This window comes from Tinamus guttatus, unplaced genomic scaffold, assembly GCF_059628265.1.
Source record: "Tinamus guttatus ecotype Peru unplaced genomic scaffold, ASM5962826v1 Tinamus_guttatus_pri_ptg000197l, whole genome shotgun sequence".
NCBI classification, from domain to species: Eukaryota; Metazoa; Chordata; class Aves; order Tinamiformes; family Tinamidae; genus Tinamus; species Tinamus guttatus.
In genome coordinates, this window is record NW_028288731.1 from 5,200,916 (window position 1) to 5,228,769 (window position 27,854).

The following is a 27,854-nucleotide window of genomic DNA, read 5'->3' on the forward strand; positions in this document are numbered from 1 at the left end:
GAAGATCTTACAAAGACTTGTACCAGGAGGAGTTTAATAATACTTATCCCGTTTAGAGTTCAGTTTCAGAGCCTTAAAAGTGCGCTCCACTCCAAAGCCTCAGAAAGAGCAAAACCCAAAGCCTCAAGAAGAGTAGTTGCACAAGGCAAAACTTCACTTGAAAAAAAAAAAAAAAAAAAAAAGTGTTTTATGGAAATATTGTTGATAATTAAACACAATTGAACACAATTAATTTCTCCATCTACCCTGTGTTAGGTAGTTCAGCATTCTCAAAGTCACTGCTGTCATCATAACTGTAAATCCCTCCCAGGAAATAAAAATCCAAGAAGAGTGGGATGGATGCACAACAATATCAGCTTTAGGAACTCCACTGTACGTAGCACAAGCTCTGCAGGAGCGCTCGAGAAGCGGTGCTGCACACATGCCGTTCACCATGGGACTGCTACACTGTTTGAGATGGTGATGATGTTTCCAGACCAACTTTCTCATCCAATGCCTCAAAAAATAAACAGATTGCAACTCTTCCAGAGCAATAATAAGTATCAGAAAAATGAGAGAAGCACCATAATTCACAAGAAATGCAGCATGGACCCTATATACTTTAACAATACGTGAAACCATTTCCCTGCTCACGGTCAAAACATCCAAAGTTTTTTGACAATCTCTATGGGAGTAAGTTGTTGGTGCAAAGATAGGATTCCTTCCTGCTAGGCAGCTTCTTGGTTATGAACAGATCACCGATAATAGCAGCTTTTAGTAGCCAAACCAGGGAAAAGCCATCAACACTTGTCTATGCTACAGTTTTTCAATTCCAGAGTGGCTTTATAATTTGTTAAGAGTCCCATGTTTTGTTTTTGTTAACACTGCACTGACCTGAAAGACAAATGCAGCAAAGTTCAGGCTGACAGGGGAGAGGAGGGAAGAACATTGTAACTATAGTCACGGTGTTAGTGTTTCAATTCTAAAATTTAAAACTACTCATTATTAAAAACTTCACGAGTTCACAGCTATAGGCCTACATAGTAAGCAAACATCTGTGGGGGCGAGACTGAGAAAAGTTTGTTTTTGCACCTCTGGATACATTTAAAGGAGGAGAGTTCGATTTGACAAAGTGATCTTTTGCACTGAGGATCTCCTTAAGCTCTGGGCTCCCTTGGCTGGTTTTACCCTCTCTCCTCCTCTCGCTGGAAGACACCATCACCGCTGGCTCGTGTGCATGGAGTGGTGGATTCCTCCGGGGCGTAGGGATGCTGGTTCATGGTGCTGCACCTTTCTCTCTCCTCAGGAGAGGATGGCATTAGAACGGCGGATACCAACTAAATTATCAGCACTGAAAGATCGTCTCATAGCAGCTTTTGACAAGTCTTTGTATTTATCTTCACACAGCCGGGAGATAGCCTGGAAATCAAGTGCAGATACAAAAAGAAAAACATGCACATTAGAAGGGGCTGAGCATTGAGGAGGCTATCGTGAGTGCAGCAGCCAGCAGGGCAGGCATCCCTTGGTGATGCCACCAGCTTTCTCCCTTTCACACAGCCAAAGCTCTGCCAGGCCTCCCTTGCCCTCACAGGCCCTGCTCCCCAGGCTGCTCCTGCCGTCGGCTCTGGGAGGGCTCCGAGCAGGCAGCACAGTGGTGCTTTAATCCAGTGGCTGAACATGCTGCCCATGTGTACAACTCAGTATTTAACTGCTGCTCCAGCCCTTTGCTTGCTCCAGTTCTGCTCATTTAGCTGTGCGAGCAGCGTTCACTCTGTGCAGCTATTCTAGTTTCAAGCCCTACTGAAAATCCCTGCTCTCACCTGCAAGGTCTATTCTTCATTGGAGCCTCCAAGCACTATCAGTGCAAATAAATAAGGACACCAGAAACAGGAAGCTGAACCAAATGCAGTTTGGAGCATTTTTTTCCATTAATAATTTACCATCCGTTACCAGCTGAACCTTCAGAGCGCTGCAATCAGCTACAGCCTCCACCTTCCCTTTAAGGCAGCACTCATTGAACACAGCCCAGTGTGCAGCAGGTTCAAAAGGTGAACGGCACTCTGAGCATGAATAAACTCCTAAGTGTATTTTAAAATAATTATTTACATTTATTCCTGCCGCCCTTTGGGAGGCACGCATTTGGCTCTCGAGTGGCATTCTTGGGACCCTGGCTGCAGCAGCTCCCAGTGCAAGAGCAGACAGACTCTCCATCCTGTTTTAATGCTAGCACATCAATCACAGAGCAACCTGCGTTGACATATTTAGCCCCAGCCGCCCATATGGTGTAAATCAGTCTTCAATCCCTGGAATACTAATTCACTCTTGCATGCAGGCTCCTATCGACTGCTCCTGTGCTTCTGAACCCAAAGGCAGGATTAAAAAAAAGTTAAGCAAATGGTCTGAGTATTTAGCACGTGTTTTAGAATTAAACCTAAAATGCCCTACATACATGCATTAGTAAGTACATTACGGCAAATCACACACTGCACTGAAAATTATTTTTTTAAATACCAGCCCTTCAAATACTTGCAAAGAAGAAACAAAACAGGCTCACAATCTGTAAATCATCCACTTATTCCTGGGCACCGAACAGTTCAGTAAACAATTTTCTGTGGAATATGAACTACCCTACAACCACATTTACAATTAGTGACAGTGTTAGCTTAAAGTGCAAGTAACAGGGGTGAGACAAAGCAGAAGAGCTGCATTGCTTAGCTTTACATAGAGGAATTCCTGGGCATGTCATACCCAGCATGTCAACAGACCAGGAGGGAAACACGCTTGTTCCAGAAGTTCAACCACCTCTGGGACAACACAAAAAAATCTGACACTGCACAGGATACTGGGGGGAGAGTGGCATAGTGTAAGGGAATGACCCTGCAGCCCCCTTACCTGGAAGGGGCTGGGGGTATCAGGGTACCTAAGGCAGCATCAATGCCTTTGTGGAAAGGTCAGCAAAACACCATGTGTGGTCATCAATTAAACCTGGACAGATGAACGGCTGCACTGATTCAACACGAAGTTTTGCCTGGGAACCCAGGTAATTTAGGTATGTTCAAAACGTCTTGCCCGTATCCAGCAAAGAGGAGGAGAGAGTGTGATGCTGCAAAAGTTAAGGCTGCTTTAAATGAGTCTTCACACCGAAGAGCACTGTGGGACTCAGGGACAGGTCCCTTCTCCATCTCGCAAAAAGAGGCCAGTAATCTATACTTCTGCTCCCCTGGGCATTCCAAGTATTGCTTAGAAGTGACTATTCCAAAAGCTTAAAGCAATATTTCTTTGGAAAGGTAACGTTGTAAAAGTTAAATGAAACCTACCCTATCTCTGCAGCTGTCCCTGCACAAATGGTTTATTAAACCATGAGGTTAATAAACCATGAGCACAGTAAGGGCTCTCTCGCTAAGTCCGGAGGCAGCTGTGCAGTGGGATGCAGTGGGAAAAGCCTCAGCTGGGAATATTTAAAAAGGACTGAGTGTGACTGTCTCTAGGTGCTTGGAATACAGACTGTGACCAGGGAGGGACAGACAATCCATTACATATGACACTAATCCTTTCACTCTTAAGGAGCCTGGCGAACTATGGTTCCCAAAATAACATCCATTTTATTTAGTGAGCTGCTACACAGACTTCCATAATCTCTCTTTTGCTCTTTCCTCAGCATATTAGCTTAGTCTATAAGACATGGTTTTAAAGTGCTAACAGCAGTTATAAAAAGGTTAAATTAGCCTGTAATACACTAATCTAAAAGCTTTTTAGCTTTTCTAGCCACCACTTGATATGATTAGCAGGAGATGCTCTTCCTGTACATCACACAGAGCCCCCGGGTCCCCACTCCCAGACCATTACCTCCAGTTTCTGTGCTCTTTCTTTACTAAGCGGCTCCAGCAGAAAGCTCAGGTTATTGTCATCTGCTAGGGAGCGAAGATCGAAGTAGTATTTGGCGTAAACACTGGCAGGAACATTGATATTAAACTGCAGCAGCTCCAGGAAGTGTCTTTCCATCTCATTCCTAGGAGGAGGAGAGAGACAGAAGGCAAAGACAAAACACTTTTAGCTGTGTGCACACCTCCTCTAGTTTGCTTTTGCAACCAGTAGCGAGTTCCCTGGCAAGGTGCAGCACCCGGGGCCAGCGTGAGGGCCAGGCCACGGCCGCGGCGGCTCCTTCGCCAAGTTCCATTAGTGCAGCCAGGCGGCCGGCGCGGCCCCACGCTATAGTGCTTAGATGAAAGGAGTGATGCCTGCTGTTTATTAGCTCTGAAGAACTTGCAGACATTTTCAGCGGGCTGATAACAGGAAGGGGTTTATTGAAGTAGCGGTGGCCTAACAAAAGCAGTAGGCAGATCACCACGGCAACAAATGGATCTATGAAGAGCCGCCGCTATTATCGCATGGAAAAAAGCCTCTCCAAGCAACATGGATTCATCTCCAATAAATAAATAAATAAGCAGTATTAGGTGGGAGAAGGAATTTTCTCCTCAATAGCAGGAGGCAGGATAACAAAGTGCAATGTCAAAGGGCACTATCCACTTTTTACTCACTGGTCTGTTTTCAGAGGGGAAAATATTTGGAGGGAAGTGAGAAGAGCCTCGCGACCTGAACAAAGCTGCTTCAGCGGCTGTACCGCGGGCACGGACAGCGGAGTGGGGCTACAGCTGGAAGTTTTTCTTCTCCCTCTACAAATTAACCTGAAAACCAAGTAAACCAAGCACCCAAACCAAGCACTTCTGTTCACCACTAACTCAACAACTCAGCTTTCTACTGGTAACATACCTGCATGTACAAAATTTAGCAGCGATCTAAGTCAAGTGAGCACTTGAAGATAAGTTGCACAGGTTCAGTGCTGAGGTTGCTCACGCTCTAGGGGAGCTTCTGAAATGGATGTTTTACCTGTCAGTGCGGGGAAATGAATCAAGGAATAGTCCAGGTTGTGTCCTGCACTGGCTGGCAGGTCTCACTATGATTAGCTGCTTTGTGCTTTTTGCTAGCGTGACGGACTTGAGTACCATTGAGCCTAGCGCCAAAATTAATTTCCTGTTCATATGGTCATAAGCCTATAGAAATGTAAATCAGATAATGTTTTGATGATCAGCTGATCAGAGCTTGATTTACTCTCTGAATAAATGCTCTTCACTGCCCCTTTTGTACCGACTACCCTAATACATTTTAATTGTGTAAAAACACAATTCTTCATTGGATTAACAAGTCTATTAATAGTGGTTTAAAACCTGGGAAAGCATAATGCCCGTATGTTTCCTATGCCTTATTTACAAATACATGTAGCCAAAAGAATGAGCAGCATGTGTCCCCTTACAAGCAATCACAGTAAGATTAGCAGCTGCACAGTTAATTTTTCAGTGATTATGGATTCACTCTCATCAAAGGATCAAAGCCAGCAAGTTCTGACAAAGGGTGACTTCCAAATATCCGTTTATTTCTTTTTTTTTTCCCCTAACTAGGAATAAGTTTTTAAAAAGGCTTCAGGATAGAACTTTGCTTTGTTAGAAGGTCTTGAGGTGGAAGCATGAATGATGAACACTTCATATGAGCAGGAAGAGGCCTGGGGAACTTAGCTAAGCAGCGACCACCAGAGGTGACTCCCATTCCCTCTCAGACTTTAGCAGCTTCCCTAAGCACCAGGCAGCTGCAGGGTGGTGCTGCCAAATGAGCACCTTTATGGGCCAGGAGGGCCTGAGGAGCAACGCAAACAGCCGCAGCCTTCGGGAGGGAAGGCTGGCCGCCCTCCACAGCCTGTGTACACACATACAGGGGGAACTAAGACTGATGCAAACCCTTTTGCCAGTTTTCCAGGCGTGTAATTCCCATGCTTGGCTTGCAGAGGCTCAACAGGGCATGCAGCAGGTGAGCGAAATCATTCTAGATACATGGAGGCAAAGGGCAAAGCCCAAGACAAGGTGCTGGCACCAGTGCCCACTGGCTCCGAGCACTTGCGGAGCTCTGTCAAGAGCTGCAGTTGGGGAGCTCCTGGTTTGGGATATTTCCCTTTTGGCAGCAGGACCAGCCATCTCCAACATTTTAATCCTGGTATATCTGAAGTCCTCTCCTGACTGTTTCCTCTCACTAATACTTGTATTCAAAATAGCTAATGCTCACCATCAAGTGACTAGTTCAAGAAACATCAGAACTACTCAAGCTGGAAATTAACTACAGTAGTCATTGTTAATTAAAAATAGTATACAAACTGGATTTGCAGTTTTGCTAAGTATCTTTTTAAAGCAGTTTTCCAAGGTCCCAATGCAGATGGTGCAACCCGGCCCAGGAACAGTGCAGGGCTGGACACTCCTGAACCCCACAGACAGTGTTGCACAGTCTGCCCATTCCTAAATTCAAAGCTCTAAGTTATTTCAAATGAGATTGGAATTGAAAAATACTATCTTCAAACTGGGGGAAAAAATAAGCCTAAATTTCAGTCTCTTTTTCCTACCACTACCTATGCTTTGAAAATGTAAGTCCTGACAATTTCAAGACAACTGCCCTGCATGGGCAACAGAGAATAAACATCTCTCTTGTTACACATGTTTTCAGTGCCATCAATTTGATTTTTCCCAAATAGGGCTACAAGAAGAGATATCAAAAAGAGCAAGATGTATACTCCAGCACTCCTAGCATTGCTGACCCCACTTCAGCCATCTCAGCGTTATTTGCAGCAACGCTTCAAGTATGCTCCTCAGATAGACAAGCACTTGGAGCCAGATTCAGTGAAGATGTACATTGTATAAAATCACTAATTATGCCTTTCTGAAAGCCTGGCAGGCAGAGCTCTGCTTTTGGAGACAAAGAACTCCGAGGAAGGGAGTATGTATAAAACATGATGCTATGTTTGCTCTTGTTGTTCAGTGTAAGACACCTGGAATAATAAAAAAGTGGTTTTGATGTAGATTTTTAGATGTCCCCTCCTCTATCAATAAAAAAATAAAGTGAAAGAAAAATAGATATTCCTCCTACTATAGAGTCATGGATAAATATTTACTAACTGGATTTTAAACATAAGCTTAGGCTGAATCTAGGGAAGGGAGCTTAGGACAGGAAGAGAGAATCTCACTTAAGTAGTTCATCACTACCAAATACAAACCTCCTTTACCTCAGCCTGTTCCTGTAGTAATACTGTCTTTTACTACAAGGCCTGGACACAAACCAATTACAGCTCAATAGGGTGACAAGACTCAAAAATGCATAAAACATGTCATAAAGTTTATCAAGGTCAGAAAGCAGGACACTCAGCCATCCTTCCAGTACCTACAGCACTGCGCTAATAGGGGCAATACAGAAACAAGCTGGCTGATAGAATTAAAACAACAATGTTGAAATCTCAAGGCTTGCAGAGCCAGAACTTTGTGAGCTGGAGTTTGACCAAAAATATAATAGGTCAGAACCACTCCTATAAACACTCTTCCAGCCTGCAGCAGCCACAAGGACAAATATCCTCTGAAACTGTAGCTGCAGGCACGAAGGAAAGGGAGCAGATTCAAGACTTTTTTAAGAACTTGTTTGAGGCAGGAATATATAGCACAAACAACTTTCCACACAAGAAGCAGTAGTAAAATTGTGAGCACTGTTCTCAGCGATGGAGGCAAGTCTAGAGAACTCGCCCAGAGAGGACAAGTTATAGCAATACCTGGATGTGCCCACGTGCAACCACAGATGCACTTGTCACACACGTATTTTGTAGCACTAGAGGCCAGTTGATTTTTTGGTAAGGCATGAAGAAAACTGCCATTCTGAAAAAAATATTACAGATTAACAAAACCTTGCAACTTACATGTCCTCAACAGTTATGTCCTTCAATATTTGGCAGTAATCCACATTCCATACAGCCTGATCATCCCAGACCTTAGAGGCCAGCAGAATAGCACCCAGGACTATCCTCTTCCAGTTACTAGGGCAGATGTCAATCTCTGCATAGGTTAAAAGCCTTTCCAAGTAAACCTACAAAAAGAAAAGAAGGAAAAAAAAAAGTTTGGATGTGTGTTTAAGACCTGCAGCTCAGTCCTGAGCAGCAACATGCTACTCCAGTATGACTATTTTATCTCTTTACCATGAAGTTTGTCAAAATAATGGACCATGTACTAAACAACTGACACTTTCAACTTTGAATATAGATTAGTTTTATTGTTGGATTCTATAGACTAGTTACCGCCCAGGTCCTAATGAACCGTTAGGCAGTGCAGAGGGCACAGGACGCTGGTGCCAGGTCTAAGGGCAGCATCTCCCTACGCTTTCTTCCCATCTTTTGCTTGAAGCCATCACAGGGACTCAAGGCATTCCTTTAATAACAGAGCCACCTAGTGGTCTAATCCACATGGAAGACCAACTGTGTATAATTTTGTGAATACCTACACTGGCTAGCTTGCCTGAGGTTATGCATCATCTTGTTCTGTTCAAGCTGCTTGCACAGTTTTGGAAAAGAAAACAAACAAAAACCCCAAATCCAAAATGCTTTCAGAGTTTCAACAGCTTTTTTTTTTTTTAATAACTATCTGGCATTTTAAATTACTTATTTCTTTATTTAAAAAGTGTCCTTGAAGATGAATCTGCTTAGTGGCCACATTGTCTTCTGCACCTTTTGCAGACAACTCTTTTCTCCTTTCAGGCTGCTTTTCAGACAGAAGCCACATGAAGACTGAAGTCTAGTGTGCAGCAAAGTGTACAGTTTACTGCAGTGTAAGTAACTTTTTAAAAACTTATATACATGTATATTTTGTGTAAGTAATAATCAGTATCATACTCATTGTTTTAAATCCATCTCACTTTTTGAAATCAAAAAATAAACTTTAATGAGATTATTTTCTCTTCCTCTTGTTTTTAAGTTCCAAGGACCCCATGTGAACTGGAGAAAAAACATTAAAGATTTAGACTGATCAGTGAAAACTAGGTTTGAAAGAAAGGTGGCAGTGGCTGAAGGACATGATAATGAGACAGTTCCTATATGAGTCCTATAAAACTAATCATTAGGGGGTCTGTTCCTTGCCCTGTTCTGGTTTATATGAAGTCTGAGCTTCTCCCACTTCCCTCTGCACAGCAGAAAGGAAAAGAAATGTTTGTGTTGCTGATTGTGGTATATCCCACTGTCCTGCTTTTGTCAGGCTCCTCTAAGGCATTATATACTACAAAACAAATGGGTGACTGGAAAGGTGATTAGGCACTATATAGTCATCAAACACAGAAAAGGTGCATTCCCTCTATGCTAACCACTTCTGTGACTATTTAGAAATCTTTTCAAATGAACTCATTTGTACATTTTAGTCATTATTAACCAAGTTTCATTAGGTAATGTAATTATTTAAATGTTAGTTCGCCTCAACTTTGAGGAAAAGTAAACAAACAAACCACACACCTTCCAAAAGCTTAAGTTTCAGTAACCAGGCATCTCTTACCAGCGTCACTATTGCACATTCAGCCGTCAGCTGGGCAGCACTGAAAAGTGTCCGTACAAACCGGTAGATGTGCTTGTGATCAGGGTCGTGCTTGTAGTAGTCATCCGGAACTTCTTCCCGCTGAAATAAAGTCCTTTGAATTACTGAATAGCTGTTTTACTTATTACTGACTTTTAAGAACAGCCACGCGCCGAGTGGAGGTGTAAACCGCCTTTAATATCAGAAAATGAAACACTGTACTGAACAAACTTTCAATTATTGCCCTGCAATATTATTAATGGTAGAAGTCAAAAGCAATAGTTTTAGCTGATAATAACTCTGTTCTCAAAACTTTTTTAATTTGCAAGGGTAATGGAAAAAGCATGAACTACCGGCACTATTACTGGCATCAGGTGTTGTCCATGGAGCTTTCTAGAGACTCAAAAAAAAAAAAAAAAAAAAGAAAGAAAAGAAACAAAAAAGGGTTCTCCCTGCAAGAAAGTTAGTCATTTATACTCAATATATGTTTTTTGAAAGCACCGACTTTTCAAAAAGCACAATGAAGAGACTTCACCAAAATCCCCTTCAAGTTGAAAAAGAGCTAAAGAACACATTCTATTAATTCAGCACAGATGGTGACATACTGTCTGCACAGGACTCATTCTTGAGAAAAATCTAGAAAGACAGAAGAGCCAACGAACAGCTAGACTTTATCTTCGACAGTATCTGTTACTATTTCTAAAGAGAGGGGGAAAAATATTATTAAACACACTGTAATCCTAATGTGAGTGTTCAGTAGCTCTGACTGTCCCCAAGACATCTGCTATTCAGCCCTCTGCTTAGAGGTGCAGAGGTGTAGAAACTCAAGCTCTGTACCCTGGAAGCTTGAGGCACAAAAACTCAATTTGTGATCCTGTCCGTACAGTCTGCCCAAGCTTCTGCGCCTTCTGGAGTTAGGGACAACCGAGCCTGAACAGTTGTCTGGATTTGAACTTCCTTGTGACTGAATCCTTAAAGAATAAAGTGTCTGGAGAGTTTTTCCAACTGACTTTTGTTGTTGTTGCTGGTTTTTTTTCCTCTCAGTTGAGTTGCAGATACTAGGTCCCAAACCTATAGCTATTGAAACTAGCAAGTAGTTTGTATTTTTCTCCTCAAAAGTATGAGGGACAGCCACTATTACATTTCTGTCTGCATACACTACTAAGATGGAACAAAACTTAGGATGCAATGATTTTCCTCTGTGCACGCTCATTAAATGGGAAGTAGGTTACAAGAAAGGATCAAAAGATGTCAGATGGATCAACAAAAAAATTGTCAGCATAAATGGGTGTTCATCTTACATAAAGAATGTTAAATAAGAAACAAATGGTTTAAGCAGATAAGAACAGTTTTAGAGCAGGTATTTTCCTTGAAGTGACACTGGCAGAATGCAAGAAACCTTCTGCATAGCTCTTCTTTTGAAGTTCATTATTTTTACTGTGTATGGAGCTGTATTTATTAAAGTGTACAATGCCTAGCACACCATTTAGGGGTGATACTCAAACAAACGTTACCATTTAATACCGCTTATTAACAAGCTAATGCTGTGAGATAAATTCAGCTGCACTGGGTCAGAGGGCAATTTCTCAGTAATTTCCAGAGCAAACTGATTTTTTAAAGCTACTAAAGCTTTACTAAAATAATTTGAAAGAGAGAGAGAATAAAACAAGGCACTCTGTAGGAAAGCCATAAATCTACTCCTCAAACTGGAAATGGTAAGCACACACCCTTGGCTACTCTGTACTGTGAGGTTTTGTAGATGTCCCCGGTCACTTTAGAATCACATACTGAACAACCCTACCTGGGAGGGTCAACAGCACTGAGCCTATTTGCTTTAAAATGTTGCCTTTCGGGTTTTTTCGAGAACAGACTCTCTATCTCCTGCTTTGTGTGATGCTTCATGCACTATGTAGACCTGTTTGTGATCACTTAAACGGTTAGGCACATATGTACTGACCACATCTTCCCAAGTAAGCAGGAAAGCCTTTTTAATTGATTGCTGTAGTGCTGAAGAGGAGAAAAAATGAACAAGACAAAAGTCCTGACATACAAATGGAAGTATCACCACTTCACTTGATTTATATTCAGATACTGTAGTGAAAACAAACATATATTGCAATATTTGAAGCACTGGATTGTATTCATGACCCAGCTGATATCAGAATTTCAGAGGACAGTCTGCACTATACATAAGATATTAGTTGCTTGTGACTTGGCATTAAGACATTTTCAGAACTTACAGAATACAAAACAAGATTAAAAATGTTCATATGTATACAGGATCAAAAAAGCTACACTTACTGTGAGGGGATGGGACTTTTCATCAAAAATATCCAACGATCTGTCTGAATCTCTGCAAAGCAAAAACCTCTATTTTAACAGTAAGACTTCACTGGTAATGGCATGTTCCACTAGTAAGTATTACTCATTAAAGAGCACAAGGGGACATATTTTACAATTCAGATACTCATAGAACATTATATGAAGTTTTATTGTATTTTTACAAGGTATTTCATAATGAGATCTCTAAATGAATATTTAACAATTTAACAATAAACTTCCATGTTCTCACTAGCAAGTTTAATTACATTTCAAATACAGAAGCCATAGCTCATAGTATGCTTAGTACAGCTCTCCCTTAAAACGTGAAACTATCTCATAGCATTCAGTATTTTTAAAAGGTAGGTGTAATTCTAAAGTTTACACAGTAATTAGCAATAATGGCAAGGTTATTTGTACAGAGAATAGAGTGTTTATTCACCTACCAAAATAGTCTCTAACACTGTATTCAGTAAAAGCTAAACAAAGCCCAAAGGCTGCTGTGTAATGAGTTGCATATATTTTTCCTCACTTCCCCTGTTCTGGTTTTTCATGCCAGATGAAGCACATGACTTTTTTGATGAAGCACATGGCAGAGCATGGCTAATATTATTGACCTTTCCATAACTGCTCAAGAAAGGGTACAAAGAGAAAGCAGCTACATTATAAAGTTGCCACATTTTTCAACTCCTTTAAGCTATAATAGCTATGTCTTAAGTTACACTAGCAGTTACATAAGCAACAAGGGTATTTTCCCTGCTTAAAAAGAAAGCTGATTTATTTGAAAAAGAATCACTCACCTGTTCTTTATGTGGTAGAATATTGCTAATGTAACACTGAAAAAGAGAGAGAGAGAGAGAAAAAAAAAAGACTTAACAGGTATCATTTTGATGCATAAGCTGCTACTTGGGACAAAATGGTCAGAATCCATTAGGTCCTGGCTTCCCTACAGACCCTCAAATACTTTGTATTTTGGTTTGATGTTTACCTGCCTGAACAGCAACTGGCCAAAACAGATGCTGAATTAACATGTGATGGCCAAACTACTTCCATGTTCTGTGTTCATATATTTATGCCATTAAAAAAAAAGTTATATACCAGATTTTATGCACACAATTATTCATTACCCTATTAGATAACACTCTGAAAACTTGGTCTATGCATGACTAAAGCATGATAACCGCTCTACCCGGTGTCATATAGACTGTTGTGCTGCTGATGCTTTAATTTTGTACCTCTGCCTCAAATCATAGGGTGTGTCTAAAAGGAAAAGTAAGGAATGCCAGTATAATTCAAGAAGGGAACAAGAGCAGATTTCAGTCTCTACTGAGGTAAACAGGGCAAGAGATTTCATGCTGCCACTCTTCCTTGGCCAAAATTTCAGATACTTGATTGGCAGTGGCAACAGCAATATTGCATCACAGGAATCCATCCCAGGAAAGCCCTGATCTGTTACAAACTGTACACCACTTTAAAGAGGCAAAAGTACCATTTTTAATATTTTTTTTTCTGTGGAGAAGGAATGACATGCTAAATGCCCATTTGAAATCAAATTTGAAGGTCACAGATCCACCTAGACTTTTTCAAACTTTACTGAAGCGTTCCAGCAGTAGCAGAGTCTGGGCCTGAAGGCAGAGTGCCTTCCTTTCCTTCAAGCACAGCAGACTTTCTTCTCAAATCTCAGCTGCTATCGTCTCTGCACAGTCATCTTCATGGTATCCAGGCCAACAGTTCAAATGGCCAATTCCACTAGACAGCTAAAAAGACTAAAGAATTACCAAGCTCACATACCTAAAATAAGAAATATATGAAGGAAAAGTAGAAAGGCTGGAACTTATGCCAAACCCAGCAACATACAGAGATCCACAACTAGAGGGCAGGCTAATACCACTGGCCAGGTAACAAATGCAGTCTTAGAAACTTTTCCTACAGTTCCATGCAAAAAACCTTTTCAAGTTTTCCCTGATGGGTAGTTTTCTGGAAACAACAACAGTATAATAAGGACACTTGGAGAGCCCTTCCAGGAGCAACTGGGGTCAGCAACGCTGTGCTCCTCTCACCCCAGTGCACGGCCCGCTGTAGAACAGACACGACCACCACAGAATCCCAGCAGTCTGTGCAGTGGTTCTTGGAATCCTTCTTGAGGACAAATGGTTCTTACCACTTGATTGTGCTTCTAAGATTAGGCTGGCTGACCGTGCTGTCATCTATAAATATTGTTGAGCATGAGCTATATTTTTTCGTAAGCTGCCCAGGAGAAACCTTAATGGACAAAAAGAAAGAAAAAAAGAAAGAAAAAAAAAAGGAAATAAATTCACGAGGAGTGATTCTGTAAGATTTAGTTTACTAAACCGAATACTGGGTTTACACCTCGAATGCAGACAGCTACTACTGAACAGATGTTTGGATTAGTAGTTTTCAACAGAAATAGCTACAAGGAAAGCACCAACCCTGTTTTTTCCCCCAGTTCTCCTTTACTCCATTCTTGCCAGATTTGGTTTCAGTCTTTCTTTCTATTTGTACTTTCTTAGATTTCCCAATGTTCCCACAATCTTCTTTCTTTTACACCATCTCCTACATATTTATATCTTCTGCTTATTCAACACCTTTCCCTGTAAAGACAGTTTTTTGTTTGGTTGTTTTAAAAGATCTTCCTGACATGGATCTCCTGGAATCAGGAAATGAAGGATTACTGGGACCAATACTTCTGCTATTTAGAACTAATAGTACACTCCATCATCTGTCCTCACACTGCAGCTTTTATGCTTTAAGAAATGTTCTTACCTTATTACAACAATAAATCAAGCTTCCCTCAGCATTTTTAGAGAATGCCTGGAACTAGAGCTAGAGCATCTTCACTTTAATCAAGCTGTTTGAGATTCATTAATTTTTGCCATGATCTATTTCAATACCATCTCTGAAAACTTAGGAGACTTCCACATGGGAACTTGGATGTCCTTTACCACTAATGGATGCCTGGGAACATCTCCTGTTCCAGCTGAACTGACAGCAAAAACAATCAGTCAGCACCTTGGTCACTAAAGGTGAAACTGTAGTTAAAAAACTGCAAACAAGAAAGTCCCACAAACTTACTAAGATGTAGTGGGCTTGAAATATCATTACCTTATAAACAACTTACCCGTAAACACTTCTGCAAAGCAATATTTTTCTAGGTTTTGTGTTAATAAATGCTGTTCTTAGCTTCTCTAGTCAATAGTTTTTTGAGTTTGGGTTTTTTTTTTCACTTGCTAAGAAGGATTTCGAGACCATGCAGGACTGCATACATACAACTACTACATCTCTTTCTTGAATTTGTCTCTGTCCCAGTATGCTAATACTCCTTAAACTAGTACCCCACTTCTAAGAATTTTATTTTACTTACATGGTTGATGTGATTACTCTTCCTCTTCTCTCGCACTAGAATAAGGGAGAAAATGTAAACTTAGAAATCACTAAAATAGAATCCCAATTTACACCAGTAAAAAAGTCATTCTATTAACCTAATTTTCTGAAGTACTTGAGTACTACGCATTTCAAATTTCGCTATCAAATTCCTTTGTCTGGAAGTGCAAAGTTTGAGGAAAAAATACTGAGTTTTATCAAAGCTGGTAAACTACATAACCTACTAGAGAATTTAACGATATTAATCCTACTGGTTCTACTAAAGGTTTAGTAAAGAAGATCCACTGAAATAAGAGAATACGTGATTGTCTCACTTGTCCATAAAAATGCTATACAAAAATCTATTCAGCCAACTAATAAAAACTTCAGAGAATAGTTTTATGGATATTAACTCACCTAGCGCAGACAACTTTAGTCCATTATATTAGAGGAATACGGAATCATGTTTAAAAGTGATACCACGTCCAGCAGGATGTTTACGCAGTTCTAAACTTATTTGTGGCAGTTTAAAGGCTGTAAAAGCTGTTTTGCAATGACATCAACTTGCTAATTACAACGTAAGCAGCACTTGTCTGAGAGGTGTCTGAACAGGTCAAACTCTGCTTGAGAAGTGACCTTAGAGCCTTTGAGGAAAGGCCTACGTTTCCTTGGCGCCACCTCTTCTTGTCGATAATGCTAGCGCTTGTTTCTGTTGCTCGAAGATTATCCAAGCACTGTGAAACTGATATAACTAACCATTTTACTACTTGCCACAGGAGCATGAATAGCAGCACTGGAACTGACAAACTTGTCAAAATGATTCTACTTCTCTGTGGCAAAGGTGTGCCGAGGCAATAGGCACACTGGAACCTTCCGTCAACACGACCGCCTTAAAAAAACAACATGCCAAACAAGAAGCAACTATAAAGGAACCAGGTATATAAAGGTATTCAGGGTATCTTAATGTCCCTTTATTTGCAATTTCGAAGTTAACTATTGTTAGATTTTTTTTTGGATTATGCAATATGTAAATATCTCTATTTTTAAAAAAGCACTGTGGTATACATAAGCTACAGTAATTGTTTAAAATTGACCTTGTGAAGTAAACAAGCAATCTATATAGAAATTGAAAATCATGTTAAACCCATGTAATTACCCATGCAATTACAGAACAGAATCAAGAATGATTGTGCCAGTGAAACTTTTCAAATGGATTAAAACAGCACATTCAAAAGCAAGTAATACAGATTGATGACTTTGGCTTAATATTCCTTACAAAGGAATGTGCACTTGAAAGCCATTTTAAAAAGCTTTTGGTCATAAAGAACATAAATGCTTAAAGCTTGACTTCAGACTATGAGCATCCCAAATCTGAAAACTTCTAATATTTATTTAATGTCCTTAAAGAAACAAGTGATTTTAAGTGTTAAATAAAAGCTTATAAACACACTTCTGTTTAAACATGCAAATTATGAATCCCTATGCTTTGAAAGAATTAAGCAATTAAACTGTTCAAGATGTATAATTAAAATAGGCAGTTATTTTTTCCAGTTTTCCTCCCCACTTGTATTTTAATTGGAAAAAGCAAGTTTACCATCTGTTTGAGACTTGCTCAGGAAAATTGTGCTTGCTCTGGGATGATCAGATGGATTTGATTCCAAGGCTAAATCTGAAACAAAACAAAACAAAAGGAGAGATCATCAATGAACAAGGATGATGATACTGCAAGAATTCCAGTGATGAAGGCATGAGCAGAAACCCTTAAAATGAATGGCTTGTTAAAAAAAAAACAAAAAACACCACCCTTTTTTACCAAATAAAATTTTACCAATTTTAAAAATTTCAAATTTTAAATAAAATTTGAAATAAAAATTTGAAAAAATCCTGTGGCTATATTTCTACTGCCATGCGGTTTTGAAACAGTTTACAGTTCCCATTAAGGCAAAATCTGGAGAGGGAGACGTCAGAAACCCACACACATCTTCAGAAGTCAATAGGGGCCCTGGGCTCTGAGGCAGCTGGATGAGCTCAGCTGAGCCTGTGCTCAGCAGAGGGCAGCAAATCAGAACTTGATATCAAGAGCTTAAGCTCTTTCACTCTATGCTTAAAGCATCTACCGCATGACTGGAAGATCTCCTAACAAGAAACACCCAAATGATAAACATCAAAATACAGATCTTAACCTGTTCCTTCCCCCCACCTCCTGTTCTTTTTCCTTTCAGAATTTCAAGTAAGTAATTATACATTAAGTGCACAGGGTCTTAAGTACAACTTGAATGCTTTAGTGCTTTGCCACACTGAATCAGTGACGGCATCAGATAAGGACAGATTATTCGCATAGATTAAGATGGGGGCTAAAAAGCCTGCCTGAACCGATGCAACTGCAGACACATGGGACTGTGAGCATGAGCTCTGAGAGCACAAACAGCTGCTCGGAGGGAGTCACGCTATGGGCACCAACTTACATGAGCGTATGAACAGAATCGTCTTTTTAATACTATGAGCCTGAACATCCTGGAAGGAACAAATTCTCACCTGTTTCCATGTGTGATTATGATCCTCACAAGTGCTATTTAGGCCCACTAGCGTGCATGGGTTATAGTGTTGCACTGTAGTGTTGCAGCATGCCAGCGCAGTTGTCATACCCTGACACCAACCTGGGCTATAAAGTCATTTAAGAAATGCCACCAACTTTTTGGGAGAAAAATCCTAAGAGATTTTTATGCAGCCCACTAAGAGGATTCTGGGGAAGTAGTTAGTTAGCCAAATCATGCACAAATTGGTGCTAATAGCCTTGACCATTGCTTGACTAGCATGGATGTTTTGTGCTAGCCCACGTAACAGAGCATAGCCGCAGCCCTGAGGAAACGGGACCGCAGAAGCGCATACATCCCTGAGCTCTCATACCCAATTCCCGCTGGAATACCGCACTGCTATCTGCACCTGGCTGCTTTCCAAATATTTGTCTCACAACATCACTGATCTTTGTCCAGCAGTATTGTTCCGACTCTAGTCTGGAACACAATAAAAGTGACAGACCACTCCGATTCCGAATCTCTACTGCAGCGGTAACAAAGGTCTGCTTAGGAACATGAAGATTACTCATTCAGTAATTTCCTCCCTCAAAAAATGGCACAGTCAGCTAATAAAACAGGCTTTCTTGAGCAGTTTTTACAAGCACACTAAATCCACATGGAATATGCGTGGATATATGATAGCCATGTATATGGGTATATATTTCACAAAGTCTATTATTCCTAACAATAACTTCATATAAAGTTTTTACAAGCACACTAAATCCACACACAAGATTATCCAACCAGGTACAGTTACTGTATTAATGAACTCCAAACTACACTGTGCAGTTTCTAGTGCAAAAATCTACAACATGTAATCAAGAGCAGCCGTACATAAGCTTCCTATGCCAGAATAAAGGGGCATGGGTAGAAAAAAAACCAACTTTTTTTCTTTTTTTTTTTTCTTGCAAGAAATTGAGAAGACAGAAAATACATTTAGTACATCACCTTCCTGGGGCTTCCCCATTCTAAGCAGTAAGGAATTTTTCCTGCTCCTTTCTGTACTGTTCTCCCTGGACAATGTGTTTTTCCAAGACAGGCAATGGAAAAATTAGTCATGTTTCACTCTTCCTGTACTGCCAGCATTGCTTATGAAGAACTGAGGTGTAACAGCAATACGGACGATGGAGGCATAAAGAAGGTGTAGATAAGGCTGTTAGGTAAAACATAATAGGAAACATAGCAAAGTAAAAGGAAGAGATTAATCTGTCTGTGACAGCGCTTATGAGTCCAAAACTAAAATACTGTGCCTTGAAAACAAGGACGAGCCTTGTCTAGGAGCTACATCAGTAGATGTTCAACAGAAAGCTCAAGCTTCACAAATAGCTAACAGAAAAAGATGCAAGAAGGATGCTATCCCATAGGATGAACAGAAATAATGGAATTAAAACATTTGAAAGGGAAACATTAAAACAGGAATGAGAGAAGTGATAGAGGCAACAGGACGATGTTTTTAAAGAGTCATATTAAAAAAACAAAACAAAACAAAAAAACAGTAACAACTTGTTTTAGTGGCTCCCAACTCAGTAAAAGCTGAAGCGCTTTCCTATCAGAACCTCACACCCAGTGACAGAGAGGTGAGAAGGGAAGTTTCCCACCAGAAATTAAGGCCGTGGGAGCAGCACAATAAAACTGCCACACTACAACAGCTCCCCACCTCTTTTGGAGGTGTATGTGAAATAACCCTTTCTTCCGATTTCTCTCTCACTGCCACTTACTCACATGGTACTCTCAAGCTTGACAAATCAAGTCACCCATCCCAAATTACAACAAAGAGAAGCCTGAACTTGCTTCCCTTCTTTGCCATTTTAAAAGCATCGTTGCAGTTTGCTTGCCCTTCAGACAATCCCAGACACTTCTGCTGTGCACTGCCATGTGCTGATAAGAGCAAACAGCCCCCATGGGGCAGATCATGTTGCTTTTAAAAGTAAACCTCTGTCCCTAACTCAAGATCTTATTTCTTTTCCCCAGCACCAAAACAGCCTGAAGACTTTACTTTTACTCATTTATGTCATAAAAGAATGTGTGTGGGGGTTTTAGGAATTTATAATCCTTGCTACTTATCTACTGCTTTATGCACCTCTGCATGTGATTTCTACCTTTTAAGAGCATATTTTACACACTGCATCATGTTTGCTCTCATAAATATAAGCTGGCAGTCAAGGACATGTTGCTGGTATAAGCAGCAGTGCTTGGAAATTTTAAAGTGCTTTTAAAAAGCACTTTTTTGACACTCAAACATTACTTTTCCTGTGAAAGTTTTACTCCCATCCTCTGTTTCACTAGACAGCAATATTCCATGTAGCACTAACATTTGGATATAGCACATATTTTAAGCATTAAGCCATAAGATCATCTCTTTGCTGTGGAGCATCTTCTCTTGCTCAGTAGGTTGCCGGTTTTGATTAATGGTTGAGCTTTCCTTATTTCATTACTTAACAGAGCTGAAAGGTATGCGTTATTTCACGCACTCAATAAAGATTTAAATGTAAAACAAATTAGACTAACAGATTTGCCCATGCATTTCAAAGTCTATTATCCCTAACAATAACTTCATATAAAATCATTTACTCATTTCATTTGAACTATGGTTTTCTGGTATCAAAATTTACCTAAAAATCACAAGTCCAATTTTTAAAACCAGCAGGCTTTGTTTACTCATCACCAGCCCTGCAATGTATGGCAGAACCAGGCAAACACACAGCTTGTTTGCCATTTGCCTTCACCCGTTCTGTCCTCAGTTACACAACAGGTTAGTCTCTTCATCAAACTCTCCAAGAATGAAACCATTTTGCTCTCTCAATCATCCATCCTCAACAGATTAAATCTCTCCCCACAGCAGGATTGACTCTAAATATACAAAGCTTGCTGTGTTTTACTATTACAGGCAAATTTAAACACAAAGGACTGGATCTGTTGTGCAAGAAAGTACTTTGAGACTACTAGTCTTCAGACAGAAACTCTATTTTCAGGGAAAAATCTGTGCAACAAGTGTTGGTTAAGACTGTCCTGCCAGAGGTCCTTTAAAACTCTCCTAAACCTCCATTGCCCAGCGGAAATTAACCATTCCCTTACAAACAAGAGCAGCCCAAAAACACTCACACAGCTGTTCACTGTTAAGTGATTATTTCTAAAGACCATGACTTTACACAAGGACCACAGAGGGATGCCATAAAACTATTTAAAAACTAGACCTGTCAGCTGTTCCTTAAGGCAATACTGTGAGAACAGCAATATCACTGTCAACACCCACCACATGCCTAGGTTGTTTGAGATTTTAGAAGGCTGTAGAGATTACTTCAATATACAAGAAGCTCTCTTAAGAATCAGTTCTTGCTCTTTTATAACACATTCTTTGCTCTTTTGCAACATGCTCTTGAGCTGGCCTGGTTCGACACAGGGCTGACACAGTAAGTATTTTAGATTTGCTACCGAGACTAGAAGCCTTCAGAAATGGAAACTGTAGACAACCTATTAAATATTGTGGGATAGCCACAGTTCAAGTTGTCTATTCATTTCAGTGGTTTAAAAAAAAAAAAAAAAAAACCACAATGTAATATTAGAACTCTTGCCTTTCTTGACTTGCAGGAGGATCCGTGCTGCTGTGGTCAGCCTCCACAACAAACCCCAGCAGGAGCCCATGGCATTTGGTTCACAGCCTGTGCTGGGGGAAATGTAAGAGAAACCTATTCCACTGCAGCCAGTAGCCAGCCTTTCTGTGTTTGACCAGCACCAACTAGCTTCATTCTCTACCTTCAAATGTTAGAATCACTTCTCCACATTTTAGCTGTCAGAAAACTGGTAAGTCTGGAGTATCGCAACTCCAGACTGAAAGCAGGACTACCTAAAGGGAAGAACACTAGCCGTCCCTAAGGCTTTATGTCAGAACTAGAAGGAAAACAGTAGCTCACAAGCTAAATGAGATGTGATTTCTTGACTGCATCTAATATAGGACCGTTTAACAGAACAAGTAGGAACAGTCAGATCCAGCTGCCCACTTTTTATTCCTTACCTAGTCCTCACATGTGCTAGTATCACAATTCACTGCCAAGAGAAGCTAAAGCACTATTTTCCCTTTGTCAAAATAAAGAGCATTCTACTTGTACATATCAAAATAGGATCAATTGAATCTTGCATTCCCAGATCTACACCGATAATTGTAATTGATCAACTTGCAGCCATCTAAAAGCCTTCCCTGTAACGACTCTTCACATTCCCTCTGCTTTGCTTTTCACAAGACATGGCTCAGAAAGGAGAACAAGGGCACACAAGAAATTCCAGTCTGTTCTATCCAACATCATCTAGTGTTTAAAGTCACCAAAGATGTACTGCATTGCACCCTAGGTGCCATATGTCACCTGATGGACTGTGGTATGCTGATTTTTCTCTCTTCCTCTAGTTGTTCCTATAAATGCACCAATGCAAACTTTGTACAAAAGTTAACAGGGATTCTTCAGTTTTTCTTTCATGTCATTTTAGGCATAAACTCTCCCTTTACAATAACTATGGGGATTCTCAGGATAACTGCATTATAATCTATAATGGAAAACAATTATCTCTGTACAAAATGTATCCATTTTGCGGAAAAGCAGTGTGGGGCAGTTTGAGGTTTAAAAGTTACCCGAGTTCCATTGCTTATTTTGCAAGTGTCTGACTGCCATGACTGAGGACAAGCCAGTACGGAATTTAACACTGGAGGAAAACAAATCAACTCTCTTCCACCCCCTCCCCAAAACCTTTAAAAATTCCAAACACAAGCAGAGCTGCTCTATACCCACTCAGTTCACACACTGCCAAACGCTGTCAGGTCAACCGTGGGATTTTTGTATAAGCTGTTGAGGCAGGCCTGTATATTTGCATCACCTGCAAACGTGATCACATTTTATTCACCTTGCTTTACTATACACTTCAATAAATGGCTCTGAATTCTTTACGCACGGTTCCTTCTTCTGTTGTTCCTTTGAGTAGAGAGGTTCAGAAGTTAATTTTTTTCCTCTGAAAATATGATTTTTAAAATGAGCAAAATTAAAGTGCATATTTGTACTCTGACTATAACGAAGAAAAAATTAATTGATTCAGAAATATCAAGACAAACTTGTTGGTGAGGATCTGCAAATCCAAAGTCTTGGCTCCTAATGTTCAGTTGTGTTTTCCTGCTGCCTGTAAGAGTAACTTCCTCCTCCTTCCTTCCATGGAAGGAACATTGTTAGAACTATACTTAGTTTAGCCATAAAACATGGATTTGGGAGGAGCAGTATTTTTGCTTTTTGTTGGCTGGTGGAAGAGGTATTTCCTCTGTTCCTCTGCGTTTTAGTATGACACCATCACACTTGAGACGAGACTTCTAGTCACAAGGTTTCTGTTGTTCTGCAAACCCCTGTCCTCACAGTGGAGAGGAAAAGAGCAAGTCTTCTCAAGAAAGCCCAAACAAGAGGCAGCCCTAAAAACACTAAAAGAAAACATAGTAGTAAAATTTTCAGTTTCCCTGAACTGACCCTTCAGGATAACCATGTTTTCTTTCAATACCTCCCATTTTAGGAAAATTCCTCTTCTTGGTTATAACAGCTATTCTATTCCAAGCCTAAAGTATCATGCACAACAAAAAGAATCAATTTCTCTCCATATAAGCTTCATGTAAGAACCTAAACCTTCATGTAAAAAGCTGCAAGCTGCACAAGTCTGTGAGTTTTAGTGGGCAGAGAAATAGATAGAGGATTCCTTAACTGCCTTTGTCATCCAAGCATAAGGAAAGAAACACAAATGCTTTTCCTCTATTTCAAATTCTCAGATCTGTAAAACAATTTCATGACTTCTGGAGGATTTATCAGCTTGTTTCATAAAGGGTTTCATACTAGACATACAGAGCCAACCACCTGGCCAACATCAAGAACTTTCAAACTTGTTTCAAGTTGTTTCCTTAAACATTTGCCAAGCTCTCGTTCTACTTGTAATTCCTATAAATACCTTTGTAATTCCCAGTCAGTCAAAGGAAATGAATACTGAGAATTCTGAAGAAAGAAGACTATGCCTATGTTAGGTGAAAACCTCAGCAAACACATGGGAAAGAGGCAACAACAGAACTGGTTTTCCATCCTCAGCTTCACACTTACTTAAGTAGACAACTGAATCTGCCAGCTACACAGCTTCAGATCTCCAAGTAGAGCCATAAAAGACAACATGAACTGGTTAAGCCTTTGATGCCAGCAGTTCTCAGCATGGGAAAAAGCCGATTCCTTACATGAGTTTTGTTATAAAAACACATTTCAAACACTTTTAACTAGTACTGAAAAAAATAAACACCCATATGCTTTAAACAGGCTGACATTATGTAATAGATGAGCAAATGAACAGTACTTAGGCCTTATGCAAGCAGATTTACAGACGAGTTATTGGCCAAATTAGACCATAGATAATAAATGTAATCAATAAGCACAGCATGGAGGCAACTTGAAGCTTAGTCCTTTTAACATGACACAGCTTCAAGAGCCACGGGCTCGCTATAAAAAGAGTGCTTGAAGAGCTACCCTAGCCACTAGCCCAGTTCTGATCCTACTTAGGGAATCCTCGCTTATTTAATCCTCCGTTAACTCTTCTCTTCAGAGTCCCCTTCCATTTGTTTCCCCATCTCACCTCTATGTAACTGGGGTATCCTGGTCAGCACTTTTCTTTTGCACTTCTCTATCATCCACAATCATATTTTCCCTTCATTACTTCCCCCTACTGCCCTGCTCCTTCAGATGAAGGTTCGAGCTCATTTTGTCCCAGGAGAGTCAGCTCGGGGAGCCAACATCTTCCACCTGGCCCAGCGAGTCGGCCAAACTTCTTGTGAGAAGTGCTGAGCTAACAATGGTGGTGGAGGGAGACACTGCTCCCAAGTACAAATGATAAAAGTCTGCCACATAAGGCCTTGTTCTGGTCTTATCAGAAGATCAAAGAATTCATGAAAACCAAGAGCTCTGTTTAAACAGGGGGATGCAGCAAGAAAGTTGCCAACCCTAAGTAGTTCTCTAAACAACTAGAAAAATCACAGGAAATAAAAGCACAAAATAAAGATTAGCAGATACTGATTTGGAAAAAGAAAAGGCTATCAGTGCAACACGGTCTAAATGGCACGCTAATGTCAAAGCAATGCTCCTGCTGAACTTAGGGAGGAAAACCTCTGCCACTTCAAGCTGCTCTGAACTGTTGCTTGCATGCAGAAAGAATGAATACTTAACATTTTGCTCAACAGCAACTAATAACTTTAGCCTTGAACATTTCACACAGAAAACTGATAGCTTTTTCTAAATAGTTTCATGTTTACTCCACGGTTCATTCCTATTTACTTATTAGGACTGGGCTTAGCACATCTAGCTCCAGCAAAGACAGGCCTTTTTCTCATTAAAAAATAATAAAAAAAATACACATGGTTTTCTCATTAAAAAAAAAAAGGCATGTACCAAACAGGTTACAGCTCAGTGTCTTGATAACACTAAAACACAAAGCCACACTTGACATTTTTTCTTAGTAATAGATATGACGATTCCCTCCCAACTGAATTAGCTTTTCCAAAAACATTACACTTTTGGTTTCACAGTGTGTTTTATCTCCACCCCACTGGCCATTCCTTTTTTGTCTTACTTTTCACTTTCTGCTCTACTCTGTTTAGGAAGGTGAGAGACTGTTCTTGTTCAATTCTGTTTTGATATAGATGATCCAAGTTGGGATGACCAGAAATCTTCTGGAACCAATGCACTCCCCTACTTTACCCTCTTTTCAGACAAGAATCAATTTCCAGTTTTCAGGAAGAATTTCTTTCGTGCTGAAATCTTGGTAAAGTCAAAGCTTGCCTTAGAATTTGAGGTACATGCCAAAGACATCAAAACAAACATCCAGGAAAAAAAAAAGGATAATGTAAAACAATTTCCTGGGATACAATTCCTGACTCTGTCCTAAAACGCTTGATTGCAGTATTTTATAGGCTAATTTGCTATACAAAAATCACTTCATATTATTTCAACTCTAAATGATTGTAATTTTTGTTTGAAACAAAAACATATCTTGAGTAGTTTAGATTTGTATACGGCATTTTCCACAATCTATTCCTCCTCTTCTACCCACCCAAATCAAACCATAAATGAACAGATATGAAATCCAGTGACTGTTAAGTTGTACGCAAATGAAGTCATAGAATAATCCCCCATTTAAGAACATTGACCTGTGCACACCACATTGCACTCCCTACAAAAAAGCAAGACAAAGCAAAGTCCAAAGCACAGTTGATATCTTTTGTGTTCCTGGTATAACTGAAACATTACATTTTAGCAAAACAAGGCCCAGAGAACATCCAACAACTTATAGATAGAAATTTAAGGAATGAAGCTTCTCTATTAACTTTGGATGCTAATTTTCTGATAAATTTAGCAGTGTTCTTAGAAACACTCATAACTGGGCATCACAGAACAAAAACAGCTGGATGATCTTAACTTTCTTCTACATACTTCTCTTTTTGTTTTTTAAAGCATTTAGGGAAAGAATAACAGCTAGTAAGCTCCCTGTCTTCTGTCATTAAGAAAATTGGAGTCTTAGCTGAACTCATAAGCTGAACTCATAATATAGAAATATTATTTATCCCACAAATTAAATGGCTTAACTACCTACCACAGTATCAGCAAACTAATGCTCTGCAGAATTCAACAGCACAAAAACACCCAGGCTGCCTGCACAGCTTGGCTACGCGACAGCTTTGACAACCTTCAGGTAAAGATAAGCATAGCTGCATGGTACATGCAAGGGCCACATTTACAGGTTTAATATTTTTATATAAGGTCTTAAACTTAACAGCACCAACACACAAAACACCATGATAATATTTGTTTTATAACACTTGATTTCAGACCCCTGGCAAACACTGCTTTGTATTATGAAGTTAGTTACTTCAATGCTATTCAGTTAGCACCTCTATAATGTTCAGAAAAACACAAGAAGCGTTTATCTTTTCTTGCAAACTTTGCTACTTTTGGCAGCCCTAAACAGCTATGTCAAATATATACTTAGAAAACAGCAGATAAGTAGCATCAGTCACCTGCAGCAAGATCTGCTTCTGAGGCCATGCAACAGTGAACCACACAGCTCACTTTAAGTGATGTTTATATCATCTAATATATATATAATTGTCAGCTCTAATATAAGGATTAGTTTGAGTCTCAAGATCAAAGTTTCCATAGCTACAAAAATAAAAATTGTGATAAACAGGACTATACAGCTTTAATCATGCCTGCAGTCAGATAAATGAATACTTTTTTGAATTGAATGAACTCACAGTTAAGTCTAGTTATTCTGCGCTGCTAATATGATTACATATTAAAGATCTGAACAAATACAGCTGTACTTCTGAGCAGATTTATTTGGTTTAGGCATTTTTGCTCGGCTTATTAGAATTTTCAGAGACTTTAGCGCTATCCTTTGACAAGTACTGCAGAGGTGTGAGATTTCTGTTTTATCTTCTAGCAAGGGCTTGGCTTTTACGTCCCGCTCCAGCTGTGCCGTGGGAGCTCCCTCCTTCCCCACACACCCTCTTCCTTCCTGCTGCCCGGCGCGGCCTGGAAACGCGGCTAATTCTCCTGCTAATTGCCCGAGCGCTGCAACTGAGTCACGGCCCCAGGCTGAGGAGGAACCAAACGCCCGAGTTTCGCCCCAAAGCGGAGCGGCCCGAGGGCACTGCAGCCGCCCGGGCCGCACGGCGACCCCCGTAGGGGGCGGGCGCCAGGCGGGGCCGGCCCCGGGCAGGGCGGGGATGCAGCGGCCGGCGCCGCCACCGCCCCCGCGGGCCCCGCGCCTCGCCGCTCACCATCCGGGAACTCGCGGTCGCTGATGTGCTGCAGGTGGGGGCCGCCGCTCGGATCCGAGTCTCCCGAGTCGGCCTCTGCCGAGCCCGAGGTGGTGGTGCCGCCGCCCGCCGCCGCCTGGTACGCGTCCGCCCAGCGCTCGGGCCCCGCCGCCGCCCCGCTGCCGCCGCCGCCGCGGGCCCGGCCGAGCTTGGGGCTGGCGTCTGGCGACACGCAGCAGGTGACGGTGTTGCCCATGGAGCCGCGAGCTCCCCCGCCGGGCCCCGGCTGCGCGGCGGCGGCTCCCGGGCTGCGGCGGGGGCGGGGGGAGCCGGGCCACCGGCCTCAGGGAGGAGGAGGAGGGAGGGAGGGAGCGAAGGGGG

At 40.8% G+C, this 27,854-nt stretch overlaps 1 protein-coding gene across 1 annotated transcript; it reads right to left on the minus strand.

The window, feature by feature from the left end:
- CCNYL1 (cyclin Y like 1) lies at positions 1-27,729 on the minus strand. The gene is made up of 10 exons (XM_088523771.1): positions 27,495-27,729; positions 16,684-16,758; positions 15,091-15,125; positions 13,870-13,970; positions 12,509-12,544; positions 11,691-11,742; positions 9,372-9,491; positions 7,757-7,923; positions 3,826-3,988; positions 1-1,398 (listed from the first exon to the last, which is right to left on the minus strand). Exons 1-10 carry the CDS (start codon positions 27,727-27,729, stop codon positions 1,282-1,284), a joined length of 1,101 nt encoding a protein of 366 aa, XP_088379897.1. The 3' UTR covers positions 1-1,281.
- Positions 27,730-27,854: the final 125 nt, after the last annotated feature.